General features: G+C 53.7%; 1 protein-coding gene across 2 annotated transcripts in view; it reads left to right on the top strand.

Moving 5' to 3' along the window:
* Positions 1–17,849, top strand: part of IRAK2 (interleukin 1 receptor associated kinase 2) — a 67,883-nt gene that overhangs the window by 19,121 nt on the left and 30,913 nt on the right. For both annotated transcript variants that reach the window (XM_063941270.1, XM_063941269.1), the window contains exon 2: positions 915–1,092. In XM_063941270.1, the coding sequence (XP_063797340.1) occupies positions 969–1,092 (124 nt within the window). In that variant the 5' untranslated portion in view covers positions 915–968. The remainder of the gene's footprint in view (positions 1–914; positions 1,093–17,849) is intronic.

Raw genomic sequence — 17,849 nt, forward strand, 5'->3', positions numbered from 1 at the left:
GATCGAAAGGCCATAACTCACTTCTCATTCTTCTAGATCTCTCTGCTGCTTTTGACATTGTTGACCACTCTCTTCTCATACAAACACTACAATCCCTAGGTATTCAGGACACCGCTCTTTCTTGGTTCCTATCCTACCTATCTAATCGCTCCTTCAGTGTTCACTTCTCTGAATCCACCTCCTCGTCGCTACCTCTCTCAGTTGACAACTTGACAATCATCCCTACCCCACAAGCTCGCTGCCTAAGTGTCATCCCTGACTCTGATCTGTCCTTTGTTCCCCACATTCAATCTGTCTCAAAATCATGTTACATGCATCTAAAAAACATATCCAGAATACGACCATACCTTACACAAGACACAGCTAAAACTCTAATCCATGCTCTCATCATCTCCCGCACTGATTATTGTAATAGTCTCCTGACCGATCTTCCCAAAAATAGGCTCTCACCACTACAATAAATTCTGAATGCAGCCGCGAGGCTAATCTTCCTTGCTAGACGTTCAACGTCTGCAGATCCGCTCTGTCAGTCCCTCCATTGGTTACCTGTATTCTACCGTATTCAATATAAAGAACTTTCACTGATATACAAGGCTATTAACCAAACTGCACCAACATACATCTCTTCACTCATCTCAAAATATCTCTCTACCCGACCTCTCCGCTCTGCACAAGATCTACATCTCTCATACGCACGGATTACTCTCTCCCATTGACACGATGCAAACCGTTACATACTGTACAGTGATAGGCTACATAAGATCCTGACAAATGAGCTTACACTCTAAGAGGTGATACAGAAGGCCGTGGAATAGCAATTGTGGCTGCTGATGGGGAAAGTGTGTGAGGATACAGTTATACGTTATCATACGCCATTAGCAACTGGCATTGATCATTTACCATTCTCTTCACAGATTGGTGGGGACGAGCAGCCATATCTGGAGCCATTAATCCAGAGAAAGGCGAAGATGACGAGTCCGTGGCAGAGCAGCAGCTCTTCTTCTTCTCTGATCATAGACATCCCCCCCAGGGTGCTGGACGAGTTCTGCCGTTGCGTCGACTGCCTGAACGACTGGGAGTGGCTGCGCTTCGGTGAGGTTTATTCTGCTTGGTGCCTTGGAACCTCTGTAATCTGCAGATGTATCCACACACATGCGTGGAGACACATTCCTGGCTGTGTTCCCGTTTCTGTATTCTGTATGCGTTACGTGTTTCTTAGCATATGCTGATCTCCTTTATCCAGTATCACTTCTGTGCTAGGTGCAAGTCTCTTATGCTGCAAGGATTGGGCGCTATATGGGGGGTGTAGTCCTAATGCTAACAGCACACTGCCGACAGTTATGATGTCAACATTGTAGAAGTGTCGACATTCAACTTGTCAGCAATGGTAGAATGTCGACATGTTCACAATTATGACATGAGAATATGGACATTCTGCTGGGACTGGAGGGGGAAGGTTAACATGCGGGAGGGGAGGTTAGGGTTAAGCACTAGGTAAAGGATTAGGCAGTGGTAGAGGAGGGTTAGGATTAGGCACTAGGGGGAGGGTTACAGTTAGGCACTAGGGAGAAGGTTAAGGGTTAGGCTGTGGTAGGGGAGGTTAGGGATAGGCACTAGGGAGAGGAGGATAGGGTTAGGCACTAGGGGGAGGGTTAGGTTATGGGAGAGGGGGTTAGGCACTAGGGGGAGGGTTAGGCTGCGGGAGAGGAGGTTAGGGTTAGGCACTAGGGGGAGGGTTAGGCTGCGGGAGAGGAGGATAGGGTTAGGCACTAGGGAGAGGAGGAAAAAAAGAAAAAACTCTTTTGCTGCGCCTGTGTATAATGATCTATTATAAATAAATATAAATTGAACCTGGATCTTATGGCGTGGGGAAACACGTTCGCCTCTATAAGGAGATGTGCAGTACTCCTATAGGGTTAATAGAATTATAGAATAAAAATAGAGGCGCTCATGAAAAACACACACCTAAATGTCACAGGTTCAGTGTCAGCCAAGGAATAAATCAAAAAGTATAAAATATATATATTTATTAATAATGATATAAGAATACTATTTCATAATGGATAATTCACAATTAATATTCCTTATGATTTTAGCATGATTTATAAGATACAGAGGTTTAAAAATTACATGGATTATCTGAATCTTGATAGTATATTAATATACTTAAGAAATCACTGAACCGTACAATTCAAAAAATATATGTATCAGAATGTTGCAGTCTCTTTTAGAAACACTGTTACCACAGCTGCAGGACGTGATTTATGAGTATGTCACATTGACTGCACGTATTATTGATAGTCAACAAAGATTGATATGTGAAATACCACTCCACAAGGGCTGGTGAACCCGAGCGTCCCCGGGTGAGTCCAAAAGTTGCCCTGTAGATAAAAAAGCTGGAGGGTACGTTGGATGTCTGAATCTGTCAGCCGACAGCACGGTTGGTTTGATTTACTTACTTGTTCCACCTTGCAAATGCTGTGCAGGTAATGGTGAGCGGCAGATGTATAGCTGCTGGATCGGGTGGTATCTTAAACCCAGGTGTATATCTGCGTTCCTTCCAAGCTACCTGGACGTGCACCGTCCGCCGGTAGAGACCGCGGTGGAATCGCTGGAGATGATTGCCGTGTCCGTGCGGCGTCTGTAGCTGATCGTGTGGCCACGTAGAGAGCCGTCCACGGCTGCTGTTGGTGAGGCCGGATAAGGTGGCTGTGGCCTGAATGCGTCCTGGATACAGGTGTTCAGTGATTTCCAAAAAAGGGGGAGGAGTCCTGACGCGTTTCGTCACGTGCCCCGTGACTTTTTCAAAGATGACTCCTCTTAGCACAATGTGTGTAATTTAAAGGGCTCTTAATTAAGCCTCCACAGATGTAACTAGTCAGTATAATCAAACATCAATGATAACACATGCACTTACAAACGGAGAATTCCTTGGCTGTTTAGATAACTATTTATCTGGTTTAAATATCTTAAAAATTAACAAACCTTATAAAATAAATTATAATAAAACATATGTATGTTGAAAAACATACATAATGGCGGAGCTAACATATAAATCCACAAGAAACAAAAAATAAAAATAGAAATAGAGTGTCATTGGACCCAAAAAACTTTATTAATGTATTAAATCTAAACATATGTCCCAGCTATATTTTACAATGCATCCTATTGGTGCTGTGAACTTATATATATATTGGGGATTATCGGAACTTTGTATGATAACGAGAGCACCCATATTTATTATGAAAAGGGACCATAATAAAGGATAAATATATATATATAATGTATACAGAGGAACTTTTGTAACTAAGGGCTATCCTTTGTATATCCATGTCAAATGACACTCTATTTCTATTTTTATTTTTTGTTTCTTGTGGATTTATATGTTAGCTCCGCCATTATGTATGTTTTTCAACATACATATGTTTTATTATAATTTATTTTATAAGGTTTGTTAATTTTTAAGATATTTAAACCAGATAAATAGTTATCTAAACAGCCAAGGAATTCTCCGTTTGTAAGTGCATGTGTTATCATTGATGTTTGATTATACTGACTAGTTACATCTGTGGAGGCTTAATTAAGAGCCCTTTAAATTACACACATTGTGCTAAGAGGAGTCATCTTTGAAAAAGTCACGGGTCACGTGACGAAACGCGTCAGGACTCCTCCCCCTTTTTTGGAAATCATTGAACACCTGTATCCAGGACGCATTCAGGCCACAGCCACCTTATCCGGCCTCACCAACAGCAGCCGTGGACGGCTCTCTACGTGGCCACACGATCAGCTACAGACGCCGCACGGACACGGCAATCATCTCCAGCGATTCCACCGCGGTCTCTACCGGCGGACGGTGCACGTCCAGGTAGCTTGGAAGGAACGCAGATATACACCCGGGTTTAAGATACCACCCGATCCAGCAGCTATACATCTGCCGCTCACCATTACCTGCACAGCATTTGCAAGGTGGAACAAGTAAGTAAATCAAACCAACCGTGCTGTCGGCTGACAGATTCAGACATCCAACGTACCCTCCAGCTTTTTTATCTACAGGGCAACTTTTGGACTCACCCGGGGACGCTCGGGTTCACCAGCCCTTGTGGAGAGGTATTTCACATATCAATCTTTGTTGACTATCAATAATACGTGAAGTCAATGTGACATACTCATAAATCACGTCCTGCAGCTGTGGTAACAGTGTTTCTAAAAGAGACTGCAACATTCTGATACATATATTTTTTTGAATTGTACGGTTCAGTGATTTCTTAAGTATATTAATATACTATTAAGATTCAGATAATCCATATAATTTTTAAACCTCTGTATCTTATAAATCATGCTAAAATCATAAGGAATATTAATTGTGAATTATCCATTATGAAATAGTATTCTTATATCATTATTAATAAATATATATATTTTATACTTTTTGATTTATTCCTTGGCTGACACTGAACCTGTGACATTTAGGTGTGTGTTTTTCATGAGCGCCTCTATTTTTATTCTATAATACTAGGGAGAGGAGGATAGGGTTGGGCACTAGGGGGAGGGTTAGGCTGCGGGAGAGGAGGTTAGGGTTAGGCTGCGGGAGAGGAGGATAGGGTTAGGCACTAGGGGGAGGGTTAGGCTATGGGAGAGGAGGTTAGGGTTGGGCACTAGGGGGAGGGTTAGGCTGCGGGAGAGGAGGTTAGGGTTAGGCTGCGGGAGAGCAGGATAGGGTTAGGCACTAGGGGGAGGGTTAAGCTGCGGGAGAGGAGGATAGGGTTAGGCACTAGGGGGAGGAGGATAGGGTTAGGCTGCGGGAGAGGAGGATAGGGTTAGGCTGCGGGAGAGGAGGATAGGATTAGGCACTAGGGGGAGGGTTAGGCTGCGGGAGAGGAGGATAGGGTTAGGCTGCGGGAGAGGAGGTTAGGGTTAGGCTGCGGGAGAGGAGGATAGGGTTAGGCTGCGGGAGAGGAGGATAGGGTTAGGCACTAGGGGGAGGGTTAGGCTGCGGGAGAGGAGGATAGGGTTAGGCTGCGGGAGAGGAGGTTAGGGTTAGGCACTAGTGGGAGGGTTAGGCACTAGGGAGAGGAGGATAGGGTTAGGCACTAGGTGGAGGGTTAGGCACTAGGGAGAGGAGGATAGGGTTAGGCACTAGGGGGAGGGTTAGGCTGCGGGAGAGGAGGTTAGGGTTGGGCACTAGGGGTAGGGTTAGGCTGCGGGAGAGGAGGATAGGGTTAGGCACTAGGGGGAGGGTTAGGCTGCGGGAGAGGAGGTTAGGGTTAGGCTGCGGGAGAGGAGGATAGGGTTAGGCACTAGGGGGAGGGTTAGGCTATGGGAGAGGAGGTTAGGGTTGGGCACTAGGGGGAGGGTTAGGCTGCGGGAGAGGAGGTTAGGGTTAGGCTGCGGGAGAGCAGGATAGGGTTAGGCACTAGGGGGAGGGTTAAGCTGCGGGAGAGGAGGATAGGGTTAGGCACTAGGGGGAGGGTTAGGCTGCGGGAGAGAAGGATAGGGTTAGGCTGCGGGAGAGGAGGATAGGGTTAGGCTGCGGGAGAGCAGGATAGGATTAGGCACTAGGGGGAGGGTTAGGCTGCGGGAGAGGAGGATAGGGTTAGGCTGCGGGAGAGGAGGTTAGGGTTAGGCTGCGGGAGAGGAGGATAGGGTTAGGCTGCGGGAGAGGAGGAGGATAGGGTTAGGCACTAGGGGGAGGGTTAGGCTGCGGGAGAGGAGGATAGGGTTAGGCTGCGGGAGAGGAGGAGGATAGGGTTAGGCACTAGGGGGAGGGTTAGGCTGCGGGAGAGGAGGATAGGGTTTGGCTGCGGGAGAGGAGGATAGGGTTAGGCACTAGGGGGAGGGTTAGGCTGCGGGAGAGGAGGATAGGGTTAGGCTGCGGGAGAGGAGGATAGGGTTAGGCTGCGGGAGAGCAGGATAGGGTTAGGCACTAGGGGGAGGGTTAGGCTGCGGGAGAGGAGGATAGGGTTAGGCTGCGGGAGAGGAGGTTAGGGTTAGGCTACGGGAGAGGAGGATAGGGTTAGGCTGCGGGAGAGGAGGATAGGGATAGGCACTAGGGAGAGGAGGATAGGGTTAGGCACTAGTGGGAGGGTTAGGCACTAGGGAGTGGAGGATAGGGTTAGGCACTAGGGGGAGGGTTAGGCACTAGGGAGAGGAGGATAGGGTTAGGCACTAGGGGGAGGGTTAGGCTGCAGGAGAGGAGGTTAGGGTTGGGCACTAGGGGGAGGGTTAGGCTGCTGGAGAGGAGGTTAGGGTTGGGCACTAGGGGGAGGGTTAGGTTGCGGGAGAGGAGGTTAGGGTTAGGCTGCGGGAGAGGAGGATAGGGTTAGGCACTAGGGGGAGGGTTAGGCTATGGGAGAGGAGGTTAGGGTTGGGCACTAGGGGGAGGGTTAGGCTGCGGGAGAGGAGGTTAGGGTTAGGCTGCGGGAGAGCAGGATAGGGTTAGGCACTAGGGGGAGGGTTAAGCTGCGGGAGAGGAGGATAGGGTTAGGCACTAGGGGGAGGGTTAGGCTGCGGGAGAGGAGGATAGGGTTAGGCTGCGGGAGAGGAGGATAGGGTTAGGCTGCGGGAGAGCAGGATAGGATTAGGCACTAGGGGGAGGGTTAGGCTGCGGGAGAGGAGGATAGGGTTAGGCTGCGGGAGAGGAGGTTAGGGTTAGGCTGCGGGAGAGGAGGTTAGGGTTAGGCTGCGGGAGAGGAGGATAGGGTTAGGCTGCGGGATAGGAGGATAGGGTTAGGCACTAGGGGGAGGGTTAGGCTGCGGGAGAGGAGGACAGGGTTAGGCTGCGGGAGAGGAGGATAGGGTTAAGCTGCGGGAGAGGAGGATAGGGTTAAGCTGCGGGAGAGGAGGATAGGGTTAGGCACTAGGGGGAGGGTTAGGCTGCGGGAGAGGAGGATAGGGTTAGGCTGCGGGAGAGGAGGATAGGGTTAGGCTGCGGGAGAGGAGGATAGGGTTAGGCACTAGGGGGAGGGTTAGGCTGCGGGAGAGGAGGATAGGGTTAGGCTGCGGGAGAGGAGGTTAGGGTTAGGCTGCGGGAGAGGAGGATAGGGTTAGGCTGCGGGAGAGGAGGATAGGGTTAGGCACTAGGGGGAGGGTTAGGCTGCGGGAGAGGAGGATAGGGTTAAGCTGCGGGAGAGGAGGATAGGGTTAGGCACTAGGGAGGGTTAGGCTGCGGGAGAGGAGGATAGGGTTAGGCTGCGGGAGAGGAGGATAGGGTTAGGCACTAGGGGGAGGGTTAGGCTGCGGGAGAGGAGGTTAGGGTTAGGCTGCGGGAGAGGAGGATAGGGTAAGGCACTAGGGGGAGGGTTAGGCTATGGGAGAGGAGGATAGGGTTAGGCACTAGGGGGAGGGTTAGGCTGCGGGAGAGGAGGTTAGGGTTGGGCACTAGGGGGAGGGTTAGGCTGTGGGAGAGGAGGATAGGGTTAGGCACTAGGGGGAGGGTTAGGCTACGGGAGAGGAGGTTAGGGTTAGGCACTAGGGGGAGGGTTAGGCTGCGGGAGAGGAGGTTAGGGTTGGGCACTAGGGGGAGGGTTAGGCTATGGGAGAGGAGGTTAGGGTTGGGCACTATGGGGAGGGTTAGGGTGCGGGAGAGGAGGTTAGGGTTAGGCACTAGGGGGAGGGTTAGGCTGCGGGAGAGGAGGTTAGGGTTAGGCTGCGGGAGAGGAGGATAGGGTTAGGCACTAGGGGGAGGGTTAGGCTATGGGAGAGGAGGTTAGGGTTGGGCACTAGGGGGAGGGTTAGGTTGCGGGAGAGGAGGTTAGGGTTAGGCTGCGGGAGAGGAGGATAGGGTTAGGCACTAGGGGGAGGGTTAGGCTGCGGGAGAGGAGGATAGGGTTAGGCTGCGGGAGAGGAGGATAGGGTTAGGCTGCGGGAGAGCAGGATAGGATTAGGCACTAGGGGGAGGGTTAGGCTGCGGGAGAGGAGGATAGGGTTAGGCTGCGGGAGAGGAGGTTAGGGTTAGGCACTAGGGGGAGGGTTAGGCTGCGGGAGAGGAGGTTAGGGTTAGGCTGCGGGAGAGGAGGATAGGGTTAGGCACTAGGGGGAGGGTTAGGCTATGGGAGAGGAGGATAGGGTTAGGCACTAGGGGGAGGGTTAGGCTGCGGGAGAGGAGGTTAGGGTTGGGCACTAGGGGGAGGGTTAGGCTGTGGGAGAGGAGGATAGGGTTAGGCACTAGGGGGAGGGTTAGGCTACGGGAGAGGAGGTTAGGGTTAGGCACTAGGGGGAGGAGGTTAGGCTGCGGGAGAGGAGGTTAGGGTTGGGCACTAGGGGGAGGGTTAGGCTATGGGAGAGGAGGTTAGGGTTGGGCACTAGGGGGAGGGTTAGGCTGCGGGAGAGGAGGTTAGGGTTAGGCTGCGGGAGAGCAGGATAGGGTTAGGCACTAGGGGGAGGGTTAGGCTGCGGGAGAGGAGGATAGGGTTAGGCTGCGGGAGAGGAGGATAGGGTTAGGCTGCGGGAGAGCAGGATAGAATTAGGCACTAGGGGGAGGGTTAGGCTGCGGGAGAGGAGGATAGGGTTAGGCTGCGGGAGAGGAGGTTAGGGTTAGGCTGCGGGAGAGGAGGATAGGGTTAGGCTGCGGGAGAGGAGGATAGGGTTAGGCACTAGGGGGAGGGTTAGGCTGCGGGAGAGGAGGATAGGGTTAGGCTGCGGGAGAGGAGGATAGGGTTAAGCTGCGGGAGAGGAGGATAGGGTTAGGCACTAGGGGGAGGGTTAGGCTGCGGGAGAGGAGGATAGGGTTAGGCTGCGAGAGAGCAGGATAGGGTTAGGCACTAGGGGGAGGGTTAGGCTGCGGGAGAGGAGGATAGGGTTAGGCTGCGGGAGAGGAGGTTAGGGTTAGGCTGCGGGAGAGCAGGATAGAGTTAGGCACTAGGGGGAGGGTTAGGCTGCGGGACAGGAGGATAGGGTTAAGCTGCGGGAGAGGAGGATAGGGTTAGGCACTAGGGGGAGGGTTAGGCTGCGGGAGAGGAGGATAGGGTTAGGCTGCGGGAGAGGAGGATAGGGTTAGGCACTAGGGGGAGGGTTAGGCTGCGGGAGAGGAGGATAGGGTTAAGCTGCGGGAGAGGAGGATAGGGTTAGTCACTAGGGGGAGGGTTAGGCTGCGGGAGAGGAGGATAGGGTTAGGCTGCGGGAGAGGAGGATAGGGTTAGGCACTAGGGGGAGGGTTAGGCTGCGGGAGAGGAGGTTAGGGTTAGGCTGCGGGAGAGGAGGATAGGGTTAGGCACTAGGGGGAGGGTTAGGCTATGGGAGAGGAGGATAGGGTTAGGCACTAGGGGGAGGGTTAGGCTGCGGGAGAGGAGGTTAGGGTTGGGCACTAGGGGGAGGGTTAGGCTGTGGGAGAGGAGGATAGGGTTAGGCACTAGGGGGAGGGTTAGGCTACGGGAGAGGAGGTTAGGGTTAGGCACTAGGGGGAGGGTTAGGCTGCGGGAGAGGAGGTTAGGGTTGGGCACTAGGGGGAGGGTTAGGCTATGGGAGAGGAGGTTAGGGTTGGGCACTAGGGGGAGGGTTAAGCTGCGGGAGAGGAGGTTAGGGTTAGGCTGCGGGAGAGGAGGAGAGGGTTAGGCACTAGGGGGAGGGTTAGGCTGCGGGAGAGGAGGTTAGGGTTAGGCTGCGGGAGAGGAGGATAGGGTTAGGCACTAGGGGGAGGGTTAGGCTATGGGAGAGGAGGTTAGGGTTGGGCACTAGGGGGAGGGTTAGGCTGCGGGAGAGGAGGTTAGGGTTAGGCTGCGGGAGAGGAGGATAGGGTTAGGCACTAGGGGGAGGGTTAGGCTGCGGGAGAGGAGGATAGGGTTAGGCTGCGGGAGAGGAGGATAGGGTTAGGCACTAGGGGGAGGGTTAGGCTGCGGGAGGAGGAGGATAGGGTTAGGCTGCGGGAGAGCAGGGTAGGGTTAGGCACTAGGGGGAGGGTTAGGCTGCGGGAGAGGAGGATAGGGTTAGGCTGCGGGAGAGGAGGATAGGGTTAAGCTACGGGAGAGGAGGATAGGGTTAGGCACTAGGGGGAGGGTTAGGCTGCGGGAGAGGAGGATAGGGTTAGGCTGCGGGAGAGGAGGATAGGGTTAGGCTGCGGGAGAGCAGGATAGGGTTAGGCACTAGGGGGAGGGTTAGGCTGCGGGAGAGGAGGATAGGGTTAGGCTGCGGGAGAGGAGGATAGGGTTAGGCTGCGGGAGAGGAGGATAGGGTTAGGCTGCGAAAGAGCAGGATAGGGTTAGGCACTAGGGGGAGGGTTAGGCTGCGGGAGAGGAGGTTAGGGTTGGGCACTAGGGGGAGGGTTAGGCTATGGGAGAGGAGGTTAGGGTTAGGCTGCGGGAGAGGAGGATAGGGTTAGGCACTAGGGGGAGGGGGAGGCTATGGGAGAGGAGGTTAGGGTTGGGCACTAGGGGGAGGGTTAGGCTGCAGGAGAGGAGGTTAGGGTTAGGCTGCGGGAGAGGAGGATAGGGTTAGGCACTAGGGGGAGGGTTAGGCTGCGGGAGAGGAGGATAGGGTTAGGCTGCGGGAGAGGAGGATAGGGTTAGGCACTAGGGGGAGGGTTAGGCTGCGGGAGAGGAGGATAGGGTTAGGCTGCGGGAGAGCAGGATAGGGTTAGGCACTAGGGGGAGGGTTAGGCTGCGGGAGAGGAGGATAGGGTTAGGCTGCGGGAGAGGAGGATAGGCTTAAGCTGCGGGAGAGGAGGATAGGGTTAGGCACTAGGGGGAGGGTTAGGCTGTGGGAGAGGAGGATAGGGTTAGGCTGCGGGAGAGGAGGATAGGGTTAGGCTGCGGGAGAGCAGGATAGGGTTAGGCACTAGGGGGAGGGTTAGGCTGCGGGAGAGGAGGATAGGGTTAGGCTGCGGGAGAGGAGGTTAGGGTTAGGCTGCAGGAGAGGAGGATAGGGTTAGGCTGCGGGAGAGCAGGATAGGGTTAGGCACTAGGGGGAGGGTTAGGCTGCGGGAGAGGAGGATAGGTTTAGGCTGCGGGAGAGGAGGATAGGGTTAAGCTGCGGGAGAGGAGGATAGGGTTAGGCACTAGGGGGAGGGTTAGGCTGCGGGAGAGGAGGATAGGGTTAGGTTGCGGGAGAGGAGGATAGGGTTAGGCACTAGGGGGAGGGTTAGGCTGCGGGAAAGGAGGTTAGGGTTAGGCTGCGGGAGAGGAGGATAGGGTTAGGCACTAGGGGGAGGGTTAGGCTATGGGAGAGGAGGATAGGGTTAGGCACTAGGGGGAGGGTTAGGCTGCGGGAGAGGAGGTTAGGGTTGGGCACTAGGGGGAGGGTTAGGCTGTGGGAGAGGAGGATAGGGTTAGGCACTAGGGGGAGGGTTAGGCTGCTGGAGAGGAGGATAGGGTTAGGCACTAGGGGGAGGGTTAGGCTGCGGGAGAGGAGGTTAGGGTTAGGCACTAGGGGGAGGGTTAGGATGCGGGAGAGGAGGTTAGGGTTGGGCACTAGGGGGAGGGTTAGGCTATGGGAGAGGAGGTTAGGGTTGGGCACTAGGGGGAGGGTTAGGCTGCGGGAGAGGAGGTTAGGGTTAGGCTGCGGGAGAGGAGGATAGGGTTAGGCACTAGGGGGAGGGTTAGGCTGCGGGAGAGGAGGTTAGGGTTAGGCTGCGGGAGAGGAGGATAGGGTTAGGCACTAGGGGGAGGGTTAGGCTGCGGGAGAGGAGGTTAGGGTTGGGCACTAGGGGGAGGGTTAGGCTGCGGGAGAGGAGGTTAGGGTTAGGCTGCGGGAGAGGAGGATAGGGTTAGGCACTAGGGGGAGGGTTAGGCTGCGGGAGAGGAGGATAGGGTTAGGCTGCGGGAGAAGAGGATAGGGTTAGGCACTAGGGGGAGGGTTAGGCTGCGGGAGAGGAGGATAGGGTTAGGCTGCGGGAGAGCAGGATAGGGTTAGGCACTAGGGGGAGGGTTAGGCTGCGGGAGAGGAGGATAGGGTTAGGCTGCGGGAGAGGAGGATAGGGTTAGGCACTAGGGGGAGGGTTAGGCTGCGGGAGAGGAGGATAGGGTTAGGCTGCGGGAGAGCAGGATAGGGTTAGGCACTAGGGGGAGGGTTAGGCTGCGGGAGAGGAGGATAGGGTTAGGCTGCGGGAGAGGAGGTTAGGGTTAGGCTGCGGGAGAGGAGGATAGGGTTAGGCTGCGGGAGAGGAGGATAGGGTTAGGCTGCGGGAGAGGAGGATAGGGTTAGGCTGCGGGAGAGCAGGATAGGGTTAGGCTGCGGGAGAACAGGATAGGGTTAGGCACTAGGGGGAGGGTTAGGCTGCGGGAGAGGAGGATAGGGTTAGGCTGCGGGAGAGGAGGATAGGGTTAAGCTGCGGTAGAGGAGGATAGGGTTAGGCACTAGGGGGAGGGTTAGGCTGCGGGAGAGGAGGATAGGGTTAGGCTGCGGGAGAGGAGGATAGGGTTAGGCACTAGGGGGAGGGTTAGGCTGCGGGAGAGGAGGTTAGGGTTAGGCTGCGGGAGAGGAGGATAGGGTTAGGCACTAGGGGGAGGGTTAGGCTATGGGAGAGGAGGATAGGGTTAGGCATTAGGGGGAGGGTTAGGCTGCGGGAGAGGAGGTTAGGGTTGGGCACTAGGGGGAGGGTTAGGCTGTGGGAGAGGAGGATAGGGTTAGGCACTAGGGGGAGGGTTAGGCTGCTGGAGAGGAGGATAGGGTTAGGCACTAGGGGGAGGGTTAGGCTGCGGGAGAGGAAGTTAGGGTTAGGCACTAGGGGGAGGGTTAGGCTGCGGGAGAGGAGGTTAGGGTTGGGCACTAGGGGAGGGTTAGGCTGTGGGAGAGGAGGTTAGGGTTGGGCACTAGGGGGAGGGTTAGGCTGTGGAAGAGAAGGTTAGGGTTAGGCACTAGGGGAGGATTAGGCTGTGGGAGGGGAGGATAGGGTTGGGAACTAGGGGGAGGGTTAGGCTGCGGAGAGGAGGTAAGGGTTAGGCTGCGGGAGAGGAGGATAGGGTTAGGCTGCGGGAGAGGAGGATAGGGTTAGGCACTAGGGGGAGGGTTAGGCTGCGGGAGAGGAGGATAGGGTTAGGCTGCGGGAGAGGAGGATAGGGTTAGGCTGCGGGAGAGGATAGGGTTAGGCTGCGGGAGAGGAGGATAGGGTTAGGCACTAGGGGGAGGGTTAGGCTGCGGGAGAGGAGGATAGGGTTAGGCTGCGGGAGAGGAGGACAGGGTTAAGCTGCGGGAGAGGAGGATGGGGTTAGGCACTAGGGGGAGGGTTAGGCTGCGGGAGAGGAGGATAGGGTTAGGCTGCGGGAGAGGAGGATAGGGTTAGGCACTAGGGGGAGGGTTAGACTGCGGGAGAGGAGGTTAGGGTTAGGCTGCGGGAGAGGAGGTTAGGGTTAGGCACTAGGGGGAGGGTTAGGCTATGGGAGAGGAGGATAGGGTTAGGCACTAGGGGGAGGGTTAGGCTGCGGGAGAGGAGGTTAGGGTTGGGCACTAGGGGGAGGGTTAGGCTGTGGGAGAGGAGGATAGGGTTAGGCACTAGGGGGAGGGTTAGGCTGCGGGAGAGGAGGTTAGGGTTAGGCTGCGGGAGAGGAGGTTAGGGTTAGGCTGCGGGAGAGGAGGATAGGGTTAGGCACTAGGGGGAGGGTTAGGCTGTGGGAGAGGAGGATAGGGTTAGGCACTAGGGAGAGGGTTAGGCTGCTGGAGAGGAGGATAGGGTTAGGCTCTAGGGTAGGGTTAGGAACTAGGGAGAGGAGGATAGGGTTAGGCACTAGGGGGAGGGTTAGGCTGCGGGAGAGGAGGATAGGGTTAGGCACTAGGGGGAGGGTTAGGCTATGGGATGGAAGGTTAGGGTTAGGCACTAGGGGGAGGGTTAGGCTGCTGGAGAGGAGGATAGGGTTAGGCACTAGGGGGAGGGTTAGGCTGCTGGAGAGGAGGATTTGTGTTAGGCACTAGTAAGAGGGTTAGGCTGCTGGAGAGGAGGATTTGGGTTAGGCACTAGGGGGAGGGTTAGGCTGCTGGAGAGGAGGATTTGGGTTAGGCACTAGGGGGAGGGTTAGGCTGCTGGAGAGGAGGATTTGGGTTAGGCACTAGGGGGAGGGTTAGGCTGCTGGAGAGGAGGATTTGGGTTAGGCACTAGGGGGAGGGTTAGGCTGCGGGAGAGGAGGATAGGGTTAGGCACTAGGGGGAGGGTTAGGCTGCTGGAGAGGAGGATTTGGGTTAGGCACTAGGGGGAGGGTTAGGCTGCGGGAGAGGAGGATAGGGTTTGACACTAGGGGGAGGGTTAGGCTGCGGGAGAGGAGGATAGGGTTAGACACTAGGGGGAGAGTTAGGCTGCGGGAGAGGAGGATAGGGTTAGACACTAGGGGGAGAGTTAGGCTGCGGGAGAGGAGGATAGGGTTAGACACTAGGGGGAGAGTTAGGCTGCGGGAGAGGAGGATAGGGTTAGACACTAGGGGGAGGGTTAGGCTGCGGGAGAGGAGAGTTATGGTTAGGCACTAGGGAGAAGGTTAAGGGTTAGGGATCGCAATTATTTACCGTTGGAAGTGCAGCAGGATCTGCAGGGGCCGGTTTATCATGGATTGCATATTGAATGCAGTCTGGGCGGGATCTTACTGCCCAGGATCATACTGCAATATGCGATCCTATCGGGTCAATGTATCACCCGACACCCGCAGGGACAGGGGCTCTGACAGGAACCCGTCCTTGCGATATGCTGTGCAGGCCGCTGGGGTGCCTGAGCTTGTGCGGTCACACGTGTCCAAGATGGTCATTTCCGGCGGATGGTCCCGGGGAACCCAGCCGGAACTTCTTTCTACAATAGGCTACTGCAATCAAAAGATTGCGGTAGCTGCGGGGAACAATATCTCATTCCCGATATTGATACATCAGGCAGCATCGCATACCCATAGAAACCTATGGGGGACTTGGCTGCGGGCGGAAATGGAGGGATCGCGGCAGGTATCTCCGGGTGTTTCCGGGAACAAAGCTGCAAATATTATTTGATAAATGGGCCTCTAAGTCGCCTATGGACAACCAGTGACATTTCATCAGTGTCGACGTGGCCGTCAGCGCTCTCTCATCTCGTTATTCTATACCTATTGCCATACCCCTCTCCAGCCACCTGCTCTCTGGCTCATATTACACTGGGAGCGGCTGCAGCAGTTTCTCTCACGTGTCTGTAGGATGTATATGTCGGTGAAAGGACTAGACAGGGATTTATAATATTACGCTGTATACTACATTTCCTCACTTACTCAGATACACGTAGATGGCTGGGATTATAGATAGTGCGCCCTAGGGTATCCGGATGATAGACTGACAATGAGGTAATGGCTCAGGGTAATGATGGTTTAGGCTGATTAATAAATGTGATTATTCCTCCATATCACAGTGCTGCTCACATATATATGTTACTGTACATATGACAGATGGTTCCGGGCAGCCTGCGTTACTTCAATGGCTGCCTGTTACCTTTCATTTCAAGAAGAAAAAAACCAGGCTGAAAATGACCTACATGGGCCCACATCAGCTCACAACGCCCCTCACTTGCTCCATAATGTCACCACGTGCCACTCAGACCTCCCATTAGCCGCACATGCCCCCAAGTCCCACACTTTCCACATAATGCCCTGACATATTTCAGACCCAGGAGCCCTCAAATATTACATGTGCTCCAAAACGCACATCGCCCCACTCAGGCCTCCCCACTTGGCCCTAAAAGCCGTCATGCCTCCCTACATTCCCAAAAAGTTAGAGTAAACCATGCTTTACATATAATACACCCATAGGCCCTTGCAAAATTTATTTGGCTTGGTGACAAAGCAGATTAAGAGGGTTATTCAGGTTTGTGAGCAAACCAAAAAAGCACACTAATGGGTAAAACCATGTTACACTGCAGGTGGGGCAGATGTAACATGTGCAGAGAGAGTTAGATTTGGGTGGGTTATTTTGTTTCTGTGCAGGGTAAATACTGGCTGCTTTATTTTTACACTGCAATTTAGATTTCAGTTTGAACGTATCCCACCCAAATCTAACTCTCTCTGCACATGTTACATCTGCCCCACCTGCAGTGCAGCGTGGGTTTGCCCATTACTGTGCTTTTTTTGGTTGGCTAACAAACCTGAATAATGCCCGATGTCTGTCTCTGTGTGCTTGTTGTGTTTAGTGTTTATGTCGTTAGATGTACAGCATAACGAGGACTGTTTACTAATTCATTTTCTAAATATTTTCTGATCATTTTCGGAAACAATAATTTAGGGTCTCTATTTACGAAAGCCTTGGATGGAGAGAAAGTGGCTGGAGATAAAGTACCAGCCAATCAGCTCCTAACTGTCATATCACAGCCTGGGTTTGAAAAATGACAGTTAGGAGTTGATTGGTGGGTACTATATCTCCATGTACTTTATTTCCATCCAAGGCTTAGTAAATAGACCCCTTAGTTTTTATTTTCTAATTGAAAAGGATTTCACAGATGCAAACAAACTACAGAGTAACAGCTTTCATTCACATTGGACACTGTGCTCGATTAAATTCTGCGCAGATTGAATAGCGCCGGGAGGGAGCTCCCGATGCTATTCAATTCTGTGCACTGTCATGTCGGGGAAGGCCGGTTCTCACGGTCTAAGCAGGGTGTTTAGGCACGAGAATGGGCATTCTCCGTCTAAATTACCTGCCGCCATGCTGTTTTGTCCGCGCTGTGGCACAAAACGGCATTGCAGACCTAGTTTTGTCGGATTTTGGCTCGCACCCACGGGGAGGGGGGGGGGGGGGAAGAGTTGGTGCGAGAAGAAATCCTCCAGTCGGTGACGACAGTGCGCTGAAATGAATAGCTCCCGGAGCTCCCTGCTGGAGCTATTCAATCCGCGCAGAACTTAATCGAGACCACTTGATCCGTAACCAACACACACAAAACTAAGCCCGACCTTTTAGGTCTGCAATTTGTGCAGTAACTGTGCAATATTCACCTTTAAGCTAGACAATGGTTCAAATATGAGAAAAAGAGATGGCTGCGCTGGATTTCAGAAATAAATATTAATAACAATAGAGAGAGCCAACGTAACAGTAAAAAATCTATCGTCATTTATTTAAAAAACTGTGGGATAATACAAATAGAGCAAATGGCTAAACATAAAAGGTAATAGCTCAGTTAATTGACTCACAGTAACAGCACAATTAGGACTTGTATGTTGAAACAGCTATGACAAAAAAATGCTGAAGTCCGTAATCCGTGACAGAGATGAAAAATGTTCGTAATGTACGATATGAAAAAGAAATTGGGGGGCGTGCTCTGGCTGCTGATGGAAGCAGTCGCATACAGAATGAGCTCCTGAGACCCAGGGCTTCTCCCTTTCTATAAACCTGCTCTCCGGGCTCCTTTGTGCCTTCAACGGCTCCCCTGTTCCTCCTGCTCCCCCCTGCTGTGCCCCCGTTTGTGCCGCGGAGTCGGGGAGTGGTTTTAACCGCTCCTGCGGATTGCGGCCTACAGGGATACCAAAAGCCGGGGCCTCGATTTTTTCCCCAGCCCGGCGGCAGCTCCAGCATCGTTCGGATCGTGCCGCGAACCCCTCCAGGACCCCAGACTTCTACATTGCCGCCTGCCGCGGCCGGGAGACATTCCCCGCTACCCGCTGCCTACCTTCACCGCAGCCTGTGAGCCCCGGACATCGTGGAGCGGGACGGAGCTGTGAGGCGCCCGGCGGCCGTTTCCGCTGATCAGCTGCTCCTTTCGGTCTCTCCCCCGCTGGGCCCAGGAAGTGAACACACACCTTGGATTCCTGGTTAGTGGGGCTCCAGCGGGGAGAGAGGGGTGATCAGGGAGCTGTGTGCTGCTGCTGCACTGCAATTTATATAGGTGGCATAATAGTAACCTCTCTGCTACCCACACGCTGTTCCCAGCCCCAGTGCATTACCCACCCAGACCAGTTGGCTCCCTGCTGTCACCAGTGCCTTAGCAGAATCAATACAAT

The sequence above is a fragment of the Pseudophryne corroboree genome, chromosome 9, assembly GCF_028390025.1.
Source record: "Pseudophryne corroboree isolate aPseCor3 chromosome 9, aPseCor3.hap2, whole genome shotgun sequence".
NCBI lineage: Eukaryota > Metazoa > Chordata > Amphibia > Anura > Myobatrachidae > Pseudophryne > Pseudophryne corroboree.